General features: G+C 35.2%; 1 protein-coding gene across 4 annotated transcripts in view; it reads left to right on the top strand.

The window, feature by feature from the left end:
* Positions 1-20,830, top strand: part of LOC112459669 (neurobeachin) — a 190,817-nt gene that overhangs the window by 49,615 nt on the left and 120,372 nt on the right. For all 4 annotated transcript variants that reach the window (XM_025023900.1, XM_025023901.1, XM_025023899.1 and 1 more), the window contains exon 2: positions 11,017-11,121. In XM_025023900.1, the coding sequence (XP_024879668.1) occupies positions 11,017-11,121 (105 nt within the window). The remainder of the gene's footprint in view (positions 1-11,016; positions 11,122-20,830) is intronic.

Genomic DNA, 20,830 nt, shown 5'->3' with positions numbered 1-20,830 from the left:
GATCGCTAGATTTCATTGCGTCGAGATGAGTCACTCCAATCACGTTCAATTATGGACGAAGTACTCGAACGGATTAGATCGATCGACATCGTCATTATCCCTTGATGAGTACGAAACCCTTGATGTGAAAAGGATGAACTAGTTATCGTGATAACGTCAGTTCAAATTCGAGTTTCGTACATATTTGCGTTCTCCGTTTCACTCTGTTGGTGCCCTATATCGATATATCGATTATTTCTGCGAGCTTATAAAATTGAGCGAACTGCGTGTAGTACTTGTGTGTACAAGTTTAGCTGAACACTTATTATATTGCATTATATTGAATGGTATGGATATACAGCTATTATTCTGATTAAAAATTACGTAGAACATTAAATATTTAATAATATACAATCAATTAAAAAAAATGCCATTTACGGTCCTGGTTAGGTTGGATCTTGATAGCCTAATAATAATATTACGTAAATTTTGTATACTTTTTCCAAACTCATTGAACTGCACGTCGATTTTTTGTCGGTCTTGTAGCCCTAGCTGGGCTGACATTTTTTGCAATAAATTCTTTACAGTGATTTTAATCAGGATGCTTATTATTAACATGAAAAAGTTAAATCGATTATTGATTTAAGTATATGGATTTACTGTTCCAAAGAAATGTTTTAAAGACCGACAAAAAATTGGCGCGCAGTTTACTGAGTTTGTAAAAAATATACAAAAGTCACACAATATTATTGTTACCAAGATCCAATCCGGACCATAAATAGCATTTTCTCTAATTGATTGTACATCCATATAGGTTTGACTTATTATTATTTAATAATATGATTATCAAAATCAATTTCGTACATTTCATTTTACGCGCATTTATATAACAAAAATATTGTTCCAAATTTATACATACATTCGGTCAACCATTTTTTTTAATTTCAAAATTGACAAGCTTATCGAGAAGGAGTGAGAGAGCGACAGATTGTTAACCGTACGTGGGAACGGACAATACGCGAAAACAGGATCGGTCCGATCGATTTTAGCACGGAACTCGGTTCTCGACACGAAGCATGTCAACTCACTGTAAATAATGACGTACACGGTTTTGCGACAGACATGCATCAATCTGGCGGACCTGTAACCGGCGTTCTCGCGTTTATTTTAATTAAACCATTAACTGATTCAAAGGATTGCCAAAATTGCGTGAATAGAGATTCGTCGCTCGCAATCAACGAACTACATAACACCGAGTACGCGCCTTACTTTGATGTCGAAACTAGAAATTCGTATTTTATGCGGGCGCCGTGTCGTATTATCGGGAATTTTTTGTTGGTGTTCTGACATGTAAAGACGGCAATCGAAAGAGATACATGTCATGCCGTATCACGGTTGGATGACGAGCAATTTATATTGAACGCGCGAATGCGAAGGAAGGTAACATCACTTAAGTGGAAAAGGAGCTGAATACTAAAAATATAAAGTGCACAATGTTTAGAATGATGTACGAATATGCTTTGACAATATAAATAATGTTCATAATATTTTTTGACTATTTCAGAGTCATTATTTCAGAGATAATAAGAATCATATAATCAGTTCCGTGATTTTAAACAGTGATTTTAACAGTGATTTAAACAGTGGTTTTAAACAGTGATATAAATACAATATTTATCGGCATTTTGTTCGCTCTATCAATTGTTGCAATGGTTATTAATTATAAGATATAGAAGAAAACTAAACAGGTTAAGGATTATTTGCGCAATACACCTCATAACAAAACAATTATCGGTCAGTTTGTTTTAACTAAAACTAATTTTCATTTCTCATCACAGCACGAACTCATTAGTACATAATTAACAGTTTGTTTAAAACGATGAGCTTCGCAGAATTAAACGATATTGAATGCAACGTCGCATATAGTTTAAACGCATTATCTCTCACTAATTAAACGCTTTTATATAGATTATGAAATGCTGAGTGTTCCAAATCAACAAAAGCTCTAAGGAGAAATATTATTAAACGTTTTCGTTTTTTTTTCTGCCTTATTGCTTTCCGTTTCGCTAAATAATCTCTATGCGTGACTAACATTCCTCAGCATCCCGAAACTTTTTTACTTTTACCGACACTGGGGAAAAAGCAATACCTAACATTCGAACTGTGCATAATTGAAAACTCCTCTCGTTCTAGAATACAACTATTCGTAACTGTACAGGATATATAGTGTGTCGAGAAACTTCAGACTTCACCGTAGGACAGTAGTATTTTTCTATATACTTTAGACCTCTTCTTCTTCTATCGAGTCCGTTCAAGTTTTCACTTACGAGTGAAACATTTCCCTCTTTCTATTGTCTTACCAATGAATCATCACGTGCTCGCGACTCGACGCTTAATATTAGACACACAAGAAAATAGTTCATACATCGTGAATCGAAACTGATCATCACAAAGATATATAATCCAATATATGCGCACGCTATTTTAGAAACCTATCTTCAGAGTATTTTGAGTCATTATCTATACTCGTTTTGCCAAATACTTGGGACTAATCGCGGGATCAGAGCTTTTATCAGACACAAAAGAGGTATCATTACCGATGAATAGAATCCCGCAGGAACGAGATGCACTAACACCGCACGTCTGATTTCTCTCGCGATCATTCTCATCTCAACCTACCGGCTCTTGTGTTATCCCTTTCACTTCCCGATAACTTTGAGCACTTTCTTTTCTATTTCTCCTAATGAATATAACCCATAACAGTAATGAGAGAGAATGATGACTCCAATAGAGGGCACAGCGCTGTCATTATTTGACTTGTTTACGACCCCTTCATCACTATTGCGTAGAATTCTTGTTAAAGCCGGGGGAAATACTGCATGCAATCCGCGGCGGATTGTCACAAGTTTCATTAATTAAGGAAACGTCTCCGAGTGAGTGCCACCGTCGTCGTTTGCCGTACGTGAACGCGAACGGTAGCGCCTGACAACGTTAAGTAGAATAGGGAATATGTAAGAAAGGACTAATATGTTCCAGAGATGACATTTTGAAACATTCGCTAGACTAATGTTTCGCTTGACTGTTAATAATTACCGTAACAACTGAACTCTCTATTAGATTTACACGCTCATTATCACAATTGGTCAAACACCGAAATGGTGAATCTCGAGGAATTAATAATCTCTGCGAAACTTATTTTTATTTACTTCCTTTTTTTACGGGTTATGATTCTCAATCCGTGATTCTGTGTGTGCCTAATTCTCAAATATTTAAAGGAGAAAAAATATAATTTTAATTTTTAAGTTCTCTTATGCAAGTGTCGGTTTGAAAAGTTCAATTGTGCGATTTAAATATTTATACAATAATATCTACATATGGATAATATTTAAGCACGATTTTATCGACCCGTTTATTCTCGAAGATGGGAAGAAGGCTATGTCTATGTTATTCACGGTGACAGCCGACAATAATTGCTTTGTTAATTGTAATGTCAGACATACGGAAACCCAATTCGTAATCTCACTTTCGTGACACACTCCACAACGGTGGACGGAGAGACATCATCTAGCATTTACCAAACATGATCCCGACTCGGGATTCGTTGGCACGCGGAGCGCACATTGAGCCCTGGAACCGTGAGATTGACCCCGACTTCAACATTGCTCCGAATGCAAATCGGATAGTTTGCACCAACGCAACGCAACGGCTCGAGACGGCTCTCAGATTACGTCCTCTGATGCATGTTCGAGGACGCCTGACGACAGCGCGAATGTCAGAGTCCGGTGTGCGTTAGCCCAATCTAGAAAGTGACAGAGTGCTTACGTGGCGATGCCTCGTGGTCCAATTACGGAGAATTTCTCCTATTAATTCCTTTTCATGTTGAATAAGCGGGGGAAAACGAACGGAATACCGTCAAATGCACACCTCGCTAAAACTTGAACATATAAACAGCAGCAAATTATGCAGAATTTTGGGGAGTTATTGAAATGATTATTATCGTAACTATTGTTTCCGTAACCGTGGTTTCCTGCGTACTTGAATAAACAATCACTCGATGAATACGATTCGATCAAATGTACGTAATGAAGCGTACGTATTGTCATTACTGTTTATCGTGTTTTCGACCGGCGCATTATGCATACGAGAAAATTTACATTCAAATGCATTCTGACATTTCGAAATTGGTTGCGCTACGTCCACCTGATAATGGGGGGGGGGGGCTTTAATTCGCGGATGTATACAACAAAATCCTTGGTTTTCGTCCATCTGCATCACTCTATGGCGAAAGCACTGACAATAGAATGATATCCATTAATTCGCTTGGTGTAGTCGCTAATAATCCTTGCCTAATAACGCGATCTATTAACAAGCATGGTTTAACGCAGCGGAATTCCTCTGTACTGTTCATATACGTAAATAGCTGACCCCCGGTGTTACACGGATCTGTAATCGACGCAATGTATGTTACTTATCAGATTGTTCCGGATAGTTGCGGAAGTCTGTGATTTTGGCCTCCTCAAAATGACATCACGTTCCCCCATCGGAGTCAATGTACTGTCACCGACATAGTTGAAACGTGATATGCGCTGCTACCGGATCTAGAACTACGGTGGAAACTCCGTTTTCACAAAGGCACCGACATGTAACAAACGCTGCACGTAACATACTTGTTCTCTTTGAGCAGAAGCATGTAGCTAACAACTACACGGTGTTTTTACGCGTTTGTACGCGTATTTAACAATAGAGACCTGAAAACTTCGCGTTTCTTATGCTTCAATATGAATGTTTTACTCTCGGTTTTATACCGTTGCAAAACGTACGCGTTAACCTACGTCTGTAAATAACATGCGATTAAATGAGGATATTTTTCCAGCTTTTCAAGATAGTTGAGAGTTAAATATCAACTCATACTTTTTGCGCGGCTGTAACAAAGAGAAGGATGGAAGTTATTAATTGTTTTCTTCTCCATATTTGTGCATAAAAAGTCGCGAGCTTAAAAATTTACAGCGACCCAGCGAAAATTCATCGGTGACCCGGCGACTAAAAGTGTGAATCGTGAAAGAAAGAACAATGCTCGTGAATTTAAAACCATCCAAGATGGCGGTCTAATTAAGAAGCAACGCGAGGTAAATATGAATGTTGAACGGAAGTGCTGGGGTACGCGAACGTAAGAAAAAGGGACGGGAGAGGAGCGAGCGAGTTACATAGTTCACCCGGAATGTCAGACTCCCTAGTCGTGCATCTTCTCTTATTTCTAAATGGAGAGATAGGACCGCTGTTCTCCATTATAGATAAGCATACATGAAAGCATGTAAATCTGCACCATTTTAAGCTCGTATTTTATTCATTACAAGTGCTGACGCTGCAATTTTAAAATAACCTAAAACAAGAACTGCAAACATATTGCTAAAAATGTGTTTTTAGTTAACCGTAATTATTTCGAAATGTCAGAATGCATTTGAGTGTAAATTTTCTCGTATGCATAATTGAACAAACAAATTCCTTTAAAAATTATATTGAACAAACAAATTCCTTCTGACGCGTTTAATATTTATACAGTGAACATAATTCCTGATTATTATCTAATAAATAAAACGAGTTTTATTATACGGGTCTTATTTCTTGAGATGGGAATTAAACGCAATGACGCTGTTACAACGTGGCGGAATGTTTAGAAAGGAGCAACGAAGTCCCCGTTTCCACAACAGAGGGAGAGAATTACTCAAATCCACGTTCCCCTATACACTACGAGCAAATGCCGCCGAAAGTCGTAAAGTGGCAAGATGGGGTGAGCGGCGATAGGCGCGTGGTCTGAAATTTCCCGGGACACAGTTTGCAAATGCCCTACCGAAATAACCCCTGGCGGCCCTGGCGCGTAGCCCCAAAGAGAATTTCCGATGTTAGGTTGAATGGCCGTGAACCGAAGAAAACAACATCCATACACGGTACGACACGCTAGCAGCTCGAATATTCCTTGCATACACACGTGGCATATCCCGCAATTTCAACTTTTCACTAATGCAATAACCAAGTGTGGAACACACTTGTATAAAGTATTGAATTACATTGATTTGCAATAATATTGAATAAAGTATAGAGCGAAGTATTGTTATACCATTATATCAAAGTTAGTAAAATGAGGAAAATCGTATATTAGTGAAAAAGAGCAGTTATCGTTATTTTAACACGCTCTGAATCTATGAAAAGGACTCAAGAGGAAATATTTCGGAAATATTTTACGGGAAACTACTTGCATTCTGCGAGATTAAACGAAAGTTAAAACGCCGTGTTTTACGCAGTTAACGCGACTGAGATTACTTCGACATGTATTGCGCGACATATGTAACTCACACGCGCATCGTCGCGTACGGTATTACAAATTCAAATGCAGCACTCATATTGTCAGAGTTATGTTCCCGAGAGGTGACTTGTCACAGAGTCGACATTTCAGAACGCGTAACCGTAGCCCCTTGTACCGATATGTAAATACAAGGCCGATGGAGATCTCGCGGAAGTCTCACCAGAGCGCATAGAACAGTGGACCGTATCATTTGGCGATTGAAATGCAGATCTCGATGCAGATTAATGACATCCCAAAGTAGATGCGTGCTCGTTGATCCGCTAGACGTGCTTGCCTACTCTGACAGAAATGATATAACGCTCGTGATCCTCGGGTCTTCCGCAAGATGATATACGAGGAGACTCTCACGTCGCATCACCGTGATACATATTTCCGCAATTTTTTTTGTGAACGTTTAATATATTATATTAGTCATTAAATTATTAAATCATGATATACATTATATAAAGTCTATGCATTCTTAATTACGTTATATCTTGTTAATTTCAAAAGAAGAAAAATGTATCATCTTTTCTGCATCGAGAACTTTCTCTCCTTTTTAGCAATAAGTTAAAGTCAAAAACATTATACAAATATATAGAATCAATAGAAATACATTTTCAGAGGAAATGGAGGACGTCTAAAATTTCACAAACAGGATTTGTCTCTGCGGTAATTCGATAAAGACTTTTCAAGTACAAACAGCACGAACGTGTTCGCACCGTGCTTTGTACATCGCAAATAAGGACCGGCTTACAACTAATAAATCAATTTTCCAATAAAATTTATTTGCTCTCGCTTTGCATCGACGATTATTGCATCATAAAGCAAAGCGTATTATAATAAATTTCACTTTAACGACCCATAAAGAGAATTGGAAATTGAATTATTAAGTTTCGATTTTCCGATAACAAAAATACTAAATTGATTGGAAATAACTAGTAACTACGCATAATAATTGTCGCTGACTATCTGATATCGTCATATATTTCAATTTGTAAAATAATTAAATTGTATAATATATATATATTTAAATATGCATATAGAAAAATATATATATATTTAAATATGCTTATAGAAAAGCTTTGGAATATTTTTATTATAAAATACTAAGAAAACTGATTAAATAACGTCATTACCAATTTAAAATAATTTTATACATTTAATTTTGTAAGTACGCAACTCCTTAATGGCTCTCAGTGTCGAATATGCAAGTTAGATGTGCGCTGTGCCTTGCGTAACAGTTTTTGTCAAAGGATATGCAGGTGTAAAAGTGAGTGGTATCTAATTAGCGGTCCAGCTCTACCAGTCGACCTTAATTCGCCGGTTGAGACTCATCACTTTTCGTTTGTCCGCCCTCATTTTCTCTCAGCTGCACGTACATACATACATATCTATAGCGTCATTCAGGTTTAGTACACGACTGCATTACGTATGTCGCGTGGCCGTTTGTGCATTGCAAAATAGCGATATAAAAGCCAAAATGGAATTGCTAAATTCAAAGAACGAAGGATTCACACACGTAGATTTCAAATAATAAGAGAGCAGATATAATAGTGTCGGACTATATTATATCTGAATTGTATCGTTCAATTCAAATTTTAAAATCGAAACACAAAGGGATATAAGTAAAATTACTTTTTTCTACGTAAAATAACTTTCTTTTTTTTAACCTGTCCGAACTCACCGCCTCTCAGACTGTCGGAACACAAAACCGACGTTTTTCTCCGAAAACCATGTAATTCTTCAAAACATATCAGAAATAAAGATTGATTTTATTTACTATTTCTTCTATTTTTTCATTAGAAGACATCCTCAACATTAACAAGAAATCAAAGTTTATATGACAAAAACAAACTTAATGTTAAATTTATTATATTTTTATTATATAAAAATGATATAAAAATTGTCTTACAGAAACCGTGGGCGAGTCTATGTGTCATAGAACAGAGGGTGAGTTCAGGAAGATTAAGCGATCTAATGCGATGATACGAAAACTGCGAATCGAGTTTTTTTTAAATGTCATTCGATTATTCTTTCGATTCTCGGCACGATGTTGGCTGTTAAGATTTGCGCAAGTGATATCGGTCATTCGAAAAATTGCTTTGGCGGCATCGAACCCTCTCTATCGGCAATAATGCTCTACCTTTCTCCCTCCCTTCCCATTACGCAAAGATTTATTTTCCTCCAGGGATCAACGATTTCCGGAAAGAGCCGATACGTGACGATATAAACTTTAATCTACACACATCATGTGTCTCTCCCTATCTCAGCTTTTCCATACAATGACAAGCATGAAATATCCAAATAAATTAATTGCATATAAATCTCTGATTATTTTTTCTAATAACAGATATTCCATACTTTATAGAAAAATGTTTCTGTTGCATAATTTGATCACATAGTTGCAAAATATTTTTACCAACATAAACATGATTAAATAACATTTTATTTTGATTAAATAGTTTTAATTTTTGGTGATGGGATAGCTAGCAGTACATATAACATAAAAAAGAATTAAATTAAATTCCGGGCGTACATTCTCATGTCCACAGTGCATCGCATATGCAAGAATGTAATTGCGTTGTAAATAGTTGGGAGTACGCCAAACGACTGTACTTTGAAAATTCTGTTTCTCCCTTTATGGCATTCTAATCTAATGCAATTATTCGTGTAAACGTCGGAGGAATAAAGAACCGTAGCAAAATTTTATTAACATTAATATTTTAATATTAATAGAAAACAAGACATTATGCCGAAAAGCGATTGATTCCTTTATTAAAAAGTATATCAGATAATTTATATAATTCATCAAACAGTTTATCAGATAATTCATAATTCGATGTAAAAAATATTCCAATATACGTCTTGAAATTTATTTTATGATAAAATTTCAATTTAATTTCATACAGATTTTTTAGTAATGACAGATATTCTGTCGTTTGCAAATGTTATGTTAGTTAATTTTGCCGGCATATCATTCGTCAGATTACTTGCTCACAGAAATTGCTTGTTATTACTTGTAGAGTCGAGTCAAACGCAATGTTTGTTGATATTGCCGCTTTTAGTTTCGAGAGTTCCCGAGATCGAGTAGCAAACTTTGTCATCTTATTACGCGCAACATGAGCTTTCCGAACGCTATGGTAAACCGTGGTAAAAGCGCTGGGTAAAAGCGAGAAAGTCCGAGCGTGCCATTATCGAACGCGGTGCCTCTGTAACAATTCTATTTTTCCAACATCGCGCGGCATCGGTGTACGCTTTAACGGCACCAAATGCGGTATTAGTTGCGAGTTTGGTGAGGTTTGGAAAGAGCAACATTCCTACTCGCGGAAAGTTTGCCCTCGCTCTCACGTATTTCGCAGAAGAATAGTTGCAGCAATATTCTTTCGGAATGTAGAACGAAACCAACGCTCTTCGCGATTCTGGCGATTCCAATCTGCCACAGCTTACAATACAACTCCTCCAGAAACGGAAAGTAAAGTTAAGATCCGATGTGCCGATTCGATCGAAACCGTTGAACCGGGATAACCTCTACTTTCAATTGCCGGCACAGGCAGTTTTATAAACGATGATGCGTAAGTTATGAATTTTTATGAGCGATCGACGCTCGTAAAAATTGGTCATGACCTCGCCGAAGACACGGATATGGCTGTAAGGAATTCATGATCGATACCGATACGTCTACGAAGAAAACGAAGCAGAGAAAGGCGAGAAAGAAAAGAAACGCGCGGAGGATGAGCGCGAAATACTTCCCCGGAAATTACGCTCTCTCCGCAGAGGCAGCACTTCCGGTCCGGCTATATATAAGTCGTCCCAGTAAGAAAAAGAACCGCAAACGGACATAGCCCGTAAACTTTTCGTGTCCAAAATGTTTCGTCTGCAACGTTTTGGGTATCCCTAAAAATACATCCTTATTACACGGTCGATCTAAATATATGTATTAGTTCGCCAGACGATCACCGTCTCGAATCGTCATACGTTATATAGATTTTTTGAGTGAAAAAACGTGAAATTGAAGTGGCTTTATTTATTATTCTTTTATGCGCAATAACGAGCGATACCGTAATACTCTTAAAAAGATGCAATATGTATGTATAATCCAATGCAAATTTTCGCTCGCCCATACATATATTACAAAATGCTGATATTTATTCATTTTATGCGTATCGCGTAAATCGGATATTGTTTTTCAACGTCGAACATGAAACATATTTAATGAACCAAGAGATTCTATAGGTAGACAAAAGCGTTGCTGCATTCGGATTCGGAAAGGTATGCTCCTACCAATTAATGTTGATAATAACATAAGGTAATCAGCGATTGGTTGTCAAAATGGTATTATTTGTTTCACCCCGCGCGTGACTGTCCGGATTTCGATATAACGGAATGGCGTTACGTACAACCATTCGTTTGACGTACGTCCGAGTATCGAGCGATGAAGCTTTCAGTTAGCAACATTTCCGCGATTAAATACCGACGCTATCCACATACATTTCCCCGGGAACTTCCGATCCGTTTGTGTCCATGAGAGTTACTATTTATGACTACTCATATATTTGGACGCAGAAGAGCTAATAATGTACGTGCTGTTAGAATGAACTTTGCCTTGTCGACATTGTTACGCATAAAACACTGCGGATTATACAGCTGTACAATTATCAATGTTTTTAACGTGTTTTCCTTTTTTTTATGTGCAGCTCGTGGGCGGTGAATTCGACATGGAGCTGAATTTCGTGATACAGGACGCGCAGAACATCAGGCACATGCTGGAGCTTCTCGATCATTGCCCACCCAATCTCCAGGTAAGCGAGCGATGTGATGTTAAACTAGGTCGAATTAATTACGCGCGGAAAATATCCAACGTAAATCCAGGGAGAGAATGCGGTAGAGAGTACGGGTAAACGAGCGCACCGTCGATATCGCAATATCGGTAATTGAAATTGAAAATCCATTGTGTGTGTAAATGTGCGACATATATATGACAGATGTGTGTGTGTGTGTGTGTGTGTGTATATATGTATATATAACGCGCTTCTTGCAGCGTAGTGTTATCGAGAATGTGAAGAACATGAAGATAGAAAAGTGAAGGATCTTTTCTAAGATCCTTCTCGGATATCATCGAGTAGAGTCGAGTTTCACTATTGCGTTGGAATTGATCGAAGAGTCTCAAGCTACTCAATCTTCCCGTTGCCTTGACGGTTCTTGCAATAGACAACAATTTATATCTCTTTATGAGATTTCTCATTTCTTACTATTCGGTTCACCTAATTCCGTCTGTCAACACTTTCTTTAGAAAGAACCGAATCGCGGATTCCTATTCACGTTTCAATTTTTATTTTGTAAATTAATGATCAACAAAAATAAAATGTCTATGGCAACACTGCTTAATACAAATGCAAGGCAATTATTTAACCGTTTAAATATTTTAATATTGCCGCGATCAGCTCTTTGATACCATCGCAGAACTTCCTTTATCGCGCGGCCATTCCTTTTGTCGTAATAAAATAATTTTGCTGTACTACTGAATATGAACATCTCCAATAAAAAACGAACGCGCGATCAATACCGTTCATCGCATGTACGTTGCAAGCGCGTCTAATAAAACCGCGGTAATTAAAGTTATGCGAAAAAAACGGACGACTTTTTTTTACACTGACATCGCAATAGCGAAATGCTGGTATGATGACGCATTGGAGAGGAAAACTGGGAATATAAGGGCATATGTACGAATTCCTGATTCTCTCTCTTTTCTGCCTTTCTCTCCATTGCTACCTCGATATTTGACGCAAAAAAGAGAGCGCGTGGCGTAGGACACGCACAATCTCGGCATACAAAAAGATCGGAATCCATTACATGGCAAATTTTTCTCGAATAGGAACGAGATTTTTTTTTTTATTGCGTAGCATGAGATTTATCACCGCTTTGAAGCATCGTCCGCATCCTCCGTTTTTCGTGCTGGTGAAGCACCTAGAGGTACATCGATTCACAGCGAGGAAAAAATATGATCTCGCGATATCGTACTATCAATAGAAAAATAGCCTAGTGTAATCTGAACGATATTGATCGATGTAGATTGTAGACATATGCGTATCGAGCACTGGCATATAATAACTGACTAAGAGGGACTAGTGATTTGTCAAAATATTACTGGCAGAAATAAATTGCTCAGTCTATTTCAACGAATTCTATACGAGAAAATTAATTTTCCAATATGATAAAATCTCTGCGTTCCTGTTGATTAATAAAAAATAAACGCGTTAGTTATTTTATTGTTTTATTTTTAGTGATAATTTAATTTATCCCGTTTCTGTTTAACTCTATTTTTCACAGAAAACAAATATCTCGAACAGCTCTATTTAATGAAAAACAAATACGCAACTATATAGCTTTAAAAAGAATGCTCGAAACGGATTTTTCTTTTTATTATGTGAGTATACTTCGCGTTAATTTAGCACAAACGCGTTTGCATATGATTAATTCGTGTTTCATTTTATTTGGGACAAACTACGTACTCTCGCAAAGCTTAGGTGCAAAGATTAAAGAGAAAGACTTTCCGCAAAAAGCACCATCTGCTATGTATCTTCAAAGTTCGTGTACGCCTCGCTTCGTTAAAAGCGGCGTACGACTTGGCGAGAAAGGAAAGTAAGGAACGGCGAACTTTTGTAAATAATAGCGGGTCCTTAGCCGCCATGTCGGATGGAGGAAAATCCGTTTACGCTTTCGTCGCTCTTCGCAAACTCATACACGACACTTGAGCCCTTCGCTGCAAACTTTTGGCGCGAAAGTAAATAGAAATTTAAACTAGATGGATACAATAGACAAAGTTATGAGCGTTCTGTTCCTCCGCTAATCATCCGCGGTCGCCTGTCCTTTTCTCTATCAACGAAAACCACCAATCGCTTGTGCAGCGAAGACAGTTCAACTTCAAACCAGATTTACGCGAATTCGTTATCTAATAAAAATTTCCGCACCGGTTAAATTTTACCAAATTTCTAAATTCCTATAACAGTACCGCGATTTATGCGAAAGCTGAAAAGCCGCCGTATCTAGCAGCTGTGGCTGAGATGAGAATTAATTTGTATCCTGTATGCGGCTAGAAAGTCTAGAAACGCTCGTTTGTAGTGCGGTAGGATCATATAAACGTTAAGATGCAGTTCATGGCGTAAAGGTATATACGAACCGAGTCTGTCTACCTATTACACACAAGATGTTTCCTTGCTCTTCATGTTTTCCTTACACTTATGTTTTTCCTTGATAACATTTTTATGAAAAAAAAAAAAAAATACTTTTTGCAGTTTTAAACATTAAATATTTCGGTAACTAAATAAATATTTTAATTTAACATTATCTTGAACTAACATCCTTGAAATTAATTGAGGAAATGTATTTCCTGTATATTTAATTTTGTATATGAAGATCTTACTTACATTCATTATGGATGGTGCGGTATTTTGATATAGTATATTCTGGAGAACTGAACAAATTTTCCTTATTCTGTTTTATATAAATCAATTTATTTTTGTTTTATATTAATGTACACATAAATAACTTATCTGAGGTCTTTATTGTCCATGAAATATGAATATCATGAAGAAATTTAAATTAAAACTTAGTATTTTACAAAAAAATACCGATATTTTATATATATTTATTATAATTTTCTTAAATTTCATTTTCTTTATTTTTCAATATTAATGTAAATAACGAATAAGAAAATTTAATTAATTAATTAATTAATTATATGATTGATATTAAAAATTTGTTGAAACAACATCATTGAGATATTATTTCTATGTAATATTTCCAATTTTTCAAAAATCGTACATAGAATATTTGATAAAGAATGTAAGGTATAACATCTTGTGTGGAAACAATTTTTCTTCTACAAGAATTACTCTATTATATTTTATTATATTTTTTTTAAGCAAGCTCTTGTAAAATATTTTACTCCTCGTATTTACCATTTTACGCGAGTTTGTCTCATAAAATTTAGTTAATTAAATCACATAATTAGCAAATTATATTATGTCAAATATTAACAAACTCTATTTTATGAGCTTTGTCTATAGTCTGTACTTCTGTATTTTCATATGCATAACAATTCGTACGTATAACATTCAATGAATAATCTTATACACATGTTCTAAGATTAAATATTGATACTAATCTATTCTAGTTTATTTACGATAAGACACAATATATCTATGAAATATTATATTTGCAATATTCTTAAACTTTTAATATATGCATACATTATGTAAATAAATATATCTCATAGTATTTTATTCTATAGATCCATTATCTCAAAATAAAGTATAACTTATCATTTATCACATAATGTAAAATTAATGGTAAATAATGCAAATTACGTCAACTTATAAAATACAAATATGTGTATCCGAATTAAAGTAACTCTCAAAATAATAAATACTTTCAGAAAAACAATTATTGCTCGTAGTAGTTTACTGAAGTAGTTTTAAAATAATTGTAAATGAATTTTACATAACAGTAACAAATGAAATAGTAAATAATTATCTCATGGCTGTTCCGCTGTCGCCTATTATACTAATGCGTGCCAGACTTCCTGCTCCTCTTCCTCCTTCTCCTCTCAGGTTCTTTGGTTGCTCTCACACGACACTTTCGAAAACGCGGTTAATTACGATCGCACACGCTGTTCGCTATGTTAAAATACAAGGATCGCACGACACTTGGCACGGCACTCCCGTTGTTAACCGCGACGTCCCGTAAATTAGCGTAATGGACGAATCTCGAACGGTCGGTTGATATAACGCCGAAGTTATATTGCGTGGTTAACGTACGGAGCTAATTAGGGCTGTACTTGTGTTGTTCATATAGGGAATAATTATGTCTCTCATCCTCTAGTACCTGTCACGCGTACCGAGAGATAATACCGCGCGAATGACTTCAACGCTACTCTAGCGTATAATAGAAACAAAAAATGCGCCGTACCGAGCGCCAACCAACTGATTGCTTCCGCGATATTTAATGTAGGTACTAATAACTACAAAATAAAATTCCTTATATATCAAATCAAATGTTAGTGAACATTTGATACATCGCAATGGCTTTTCGTTGCTCGAACCGACTCGGCCCGATAATTCGTGCGTTAGGTACCGCGCTCTAAATCCGGAAATGTTAGATAAATCGACGAGAAATTCCAAGTACGGCGCGGCGCCAGATAATTTCGATCGACGTTAGGGAAATGATTGTCGCCCATAAGTTATGTACTACGAAGCAGCAATTTATAATTCCCTAAATTAAACGAATTATGCGCGCGTGAGAGAGAGAGAGAGAGAGAGAGAGAGAGAGAGATATCTGTCTAAATGGATATTCATTTGATCTTTTTAATGTAATCCGAATTCGAATTGTGAACAGCACGAGTTAACAGCGGGGTTCGATCACGATATGATCTTACCGCGATTACGTTCCGAGAGACAATAAGCGGAGTGGCCGCTACCTGGCTATTCTGGCTAACAGCTCGAGTCTCTACGTGCGAATAGTGACTTTTTATACAACAGTATGCGCGCTAATTTCAAAGCCACAAAAAACAAATGCCGGGCACTGTGTGCTAGCCTACAGCCCAATTCATTACCCACCGCGTAATATTTATCATATTAAGATCTTAGATTATCTATAACTCGCATTTAATTGTAGAATAGAGTTCTACTTGTAATTATATCTACTGAACACTTGCATGTGTATATCTTAACACATATCTATATGTATATTATTATAGATTTACAAATATGTGTTAAGATATACGCACATATGCAAGTGTGCAGCATATAGAATTACAAATAGAAATATATATTAATTATATTAATTATTAACGATATTAACTGTGAAAATCAACAACAAATGACAGACCGAAGTGTATGTGTAATTTCGAGCCTTCTATGCGATATTAGTACTTATCTTTGTGATCGATTATAATTTAAAAATTACAACCTTGATCTTTTCGTATTAGAAGTTTTTTACTTTATTTTACCTCCAAAATACGCTATTAAAATACTGTACGGTGATTGTGAAATACCCTATATATATGTATATAAACGCGTATATACAGATTCCTAAAAATATTTTTTGACGCAACATTTTCGGCAAAATTACGAGTAAAATTCTATCTTAAAATCTGACCCTGAATTATAGACCGTCTGGACTTTAAAAGGCAAATACATGTCGAGATATATTTTGTTTTCTTGCATTTCTAATTAGTCTTGATAAATATGCTATAAATTGTTAATTGTTAACTGTACCATTGACTGTCGCACGGTAAATTTAATATTTATTGAAAAAATATAACATTGATATTTTCATATTAAGATATTCAATTCTAATTAATTTTCAATATAAAATATCGTACGTAATGTTCGTGTGAGATACCCTCTTATATAATCAAAAGGAAAATCATAATCTAGGCCTTATCACAATATAATCTATAATCGTGGTGGTTGTGCATCAGTACCAGTTGATATAATTTACTAGCGAGTTTACTAGTGATCGGTTTTTGCCGTATCTATAGCCTAGCTCTAGCTCGAGCAGCATTCTAAAATGTTAATATTGTTAAGGTAGTTTCTACATCGCTTTCCTCGACCGTATATGAACGCTAACCTCCGCAACTATCTTCTCTTACTCGCAGTAAACGACTATTAAAATACATATATATATATATATATATATATATATATATATATATATATGTGTGTGAATATAATGTGAATATATACAGAGTGTATAATAATCAATATAATACCGCCAGAGAGTAGGTAAAGCGAGTCAAACTGAAGAGAAAAGTCCTGTACTCTTTTATTATTATACAATAAATAACGAGTTATTAATAAATACAAATCTGCGAATTAGCGTGCGTTCGCACGATTCAACGAGAATAGAGGCAGCTCAGCGTTTACTGTTGCTACGCTCATATTTAGCCGTTGTTAATTACACAACGCTTCACCTGTTCTATTTCCTCTCTGCGGATATTACATTTATTATTTAACACCTTGTATATACATATATGAAATTCCTCTGAAACTATTAATAATCATAAGTTAACGAAGGCTAAGATTTTATAAAATTTGTTCAAAATTAATCGCGGAACCATTTTTTTTATCTACATCCTTGAGACTGTTTTTAAAAATGTATTCTCTGCTTTATAGTCGATTATATAACTCAAAAATTGATATGTACTAAAGTCAAAACATTTTTCGCATCATTTCTTGGCTTTAATATCTGCCATGAGAACATACGTCATTGGTTTTGAGATGTATTACATATTTCACTGAATGTTCGCGTGGAGCTATCCTCTTCTTAAGATCTAAGCCTAATGGACTAGCGTAATGCTCGCGGAAGCGTATTTTGCTTAAATCTCTAGTACTTTTCTGTTAGAATCTTTGAGTAGACGAACATCCTGCGGGAATCACGAACATATAGCGACGACCGCGTTAAAGAGCCACAATGCAGTTTGAAAGTGCCATTTGCGACGCATTCGTATTTATGTCACTTTGAGAAATCGACGGAAAGCTTTCTAAATGAACAGTTCACTTATCTTGCGGTAACGCAAGATGTAAATCTTGCGCGGCGTTTCCGTCATCCTTTCAATGAATATCCTGAGGGAAATCGTCTTTACGGAGAATCATAATTTTGAAGAATGATATAACAGCAACAGATTTTCAAGAAGAAAAATAAGCAACCATAACAATACCAGTAAAACACAATTTTTTTATCTAACACGTAATTAATATAGAAGTCACTTCTTCAATTCTTTATCACAATATAACGCGACTGATTACATTTCCTTAAAAAAATTTTTGAGAAAAAACGCGAGTGTCCCCCACGGACGATAATAAAGAATAGAAGATTAAATTGAATTTTTAGCATAGTAAAGCAATTTCGTCATTCGTGGATAAAGATGCGGGCCCGTGGTGCGTTTTCGAAGAGAAACATTAAAATGGATGAGACACCCGTCTCGAAGGAAAGGTCGGGTAATGTGAACGCCTTCACTCGATGCTATTTCAGAAACTGGCAAGAATATGGAGGCTAAGACATTCTTTTTGGCGTACTGTTGTTTACGGTTGAACGGGTATACGTCAAATCGAATTTCCCGTTATCTGTTATCGCTCGCTAACTCAACAGAGCACGTCTCTCTCGCAGTAAAACTCATTACAACATCCCTACTTTATCATATATATCAAAATGTAAGATAATGTAAGATAAACGTTCCCTACTTTTTGACAAACTGCTTTTGTCTATTCCTCTCTTAGATTGCAGAACATAATACAGTAAGCGTTCTTATATACGTGATTGTATGATACATCAGTAACATTTTAAATTTGCATGTGTCGACAGGAAAGAACTTTAATCCTTATAGCTCTGATTTATCAAATATTTTCAAACGTAGCTGTCTGGAAAATATAAATTGAAAAGAATATATTTTTATCTTTATGGGGAAGATAATGTGATGAATGCGATCTAACAATTTACATGATAAATTCACAACAAGCGTATAAACGTGGATATCAGTTTTTCGCTGCGCGAAATGCAACAACGATTTGCAACGAGAGTCACAAACATTCGTGAACTCGATTTTATCCGGGTATTATGTCGCATTGTTATTTTGATGAGATGTAAAGCCGGATTACCGTTGGCGAACGCTGCACTTCACATACGATATTTTACGTGCATTATAAAAATCTATGATATGTATTTCTCTATAGCTGCAGTATATAATTAGATAATCAGTGTTTCAGTAACGAGATAATTGATATAATGGATATGTTATTTTAGAATTATATTTATCAAAAATTTAAATTCCATATGTACAAACATTTATGCAATAATTATGTTTTCATCTGAATTGAATGTTCATAACTGAATTAAATCTAGTGAAAAATATTGATTGTGTAGTTAATTAGCTACTAAGTATATATTAGTGGATTATTAAAGCATAGCGTGGCCTTTAGAATTTCAGCTTTATTACTTCCAATTGACAAACTCTGAACTTTCATTAGATTTCATTACCCCCCTTATATATTACGTTCTATTCAGTTTACTGGCTATTAACAGTGAAGCGTAATAACTCAGATATTGCAGGATCGTTCGCAGCTTTCATAAATTGCGAGATGGGTTATAGATGCTATTCCTACAACAAACGTAGAATGTAGATTGTAATTCCTGCGAATATGTCATTCTCTTTTTTCACTAGAAAAAACGATGGCCGATCGTCGAACAAACTACCATTTATCAATATATATATCTCGAGAAAAAAATCCGATGCGTATATACGTTTATAAAGAAATATCCAAAATTTTCATCGACTTATAAAGATAACGGTTCCTATCATATATGATAGAAAGCAAAAAATTTGATTAATTGTGCGTTAATATACGGACAGATACACAAAACTTATTAAACGTTATTAAAAATCAGTATAGGAATGGAGTTGATAAAATAAATTAGTACTATCGGATGGATATGTAAAATTAAAATTTTTAATCGTAGATACTTATAAAATAATAACATCTGTTGAGGATGTTGTTAAAATCAATACTTGGTGTCATATTAATAATATCCATATCTCTCTTTAGCTTGCGAGAATAATTTAGGTCAATGCTTGCAAGATAAATATCAACTGCGATCAGTTGTGAAATCGGCAGTTCGCTTGTACTTTGTCAGTCATGCTAGACTCTCTTCCCTTTACTTCTCTCCCTGAATCTCACGGTTTATTAGGTTTAATTTATTCATAAGTATCCATAATGACAGTGATATCAGTTAATCGCATATCATTACCATGGGGAGAATTGTACATAATTACCTACCAAATAATTCACGCTATTTGTGGACCAAGGGATCCAACGATTTACACAATGCAGTTTCCACCTATACTCAAGGGACAGAGATCAATAGAAAACTTAAATGTCGAATATTAATGCGACCAGCACTGAATCACAATTAAGTAGCAACATATTTTATCTTGTTACGATATTTAGGTCAAATTTTATTGAACGTATTGTGCGTTTTATTTAGATCTATGGTGAAATTATTGCTCGAGGTTAATTGGTCGCAATAAATTTAATTATTATCACAATGTTGCATATTTCAGTTCAAAAGAAACCACTACGCATATATCTGTAATATATATTTGCAATGTATATTCACAAAATATGTATTTTCCAGCTTTTATAAAATTATTCGATTTGTGATTTCATCAAGTATTACGATTAATGCATAATTTTCGAATTATTTTATAATGTAATTTCACACTAGTGTCATTAACGTATTATTAATTATTACAATGATATCAGTAATATGCATATTCTATTTTAATATCATTTTCCGATCCGAAATGTTTGAAACACAGCATTTATATGATATCAAATAATATACAGTATAAAATGTTATTTAAAATAAAAATGAGTTATTTCAAATCAATTTATGATGTTTAAATCACGTGTAAAGGGAATATATAATATATATATATATATATATATATAT

Source organism: Temnothorax curvispinosus, unplaced genomic scaffold, assembly GCF_003070985.1.
Source record: "Temnothorax curvispinosus isolate PA1 unplaced genomic scaffold, ASM307098v1 QBEX01010053.1, whole genome shotgun sequence".
Taxonomy (NCBI): Eukaryota; Metazoa; Arthropoda; class Insecta; order Hymenoptera; family Formicidae; genus Temnothorax; species Temnothorax curvispinosus.
The sequence above is the reverse complement of the archived record's forward strand: the minus strand, read 5'-3'. Positions and strand labels throughout refer to the sequence as shown.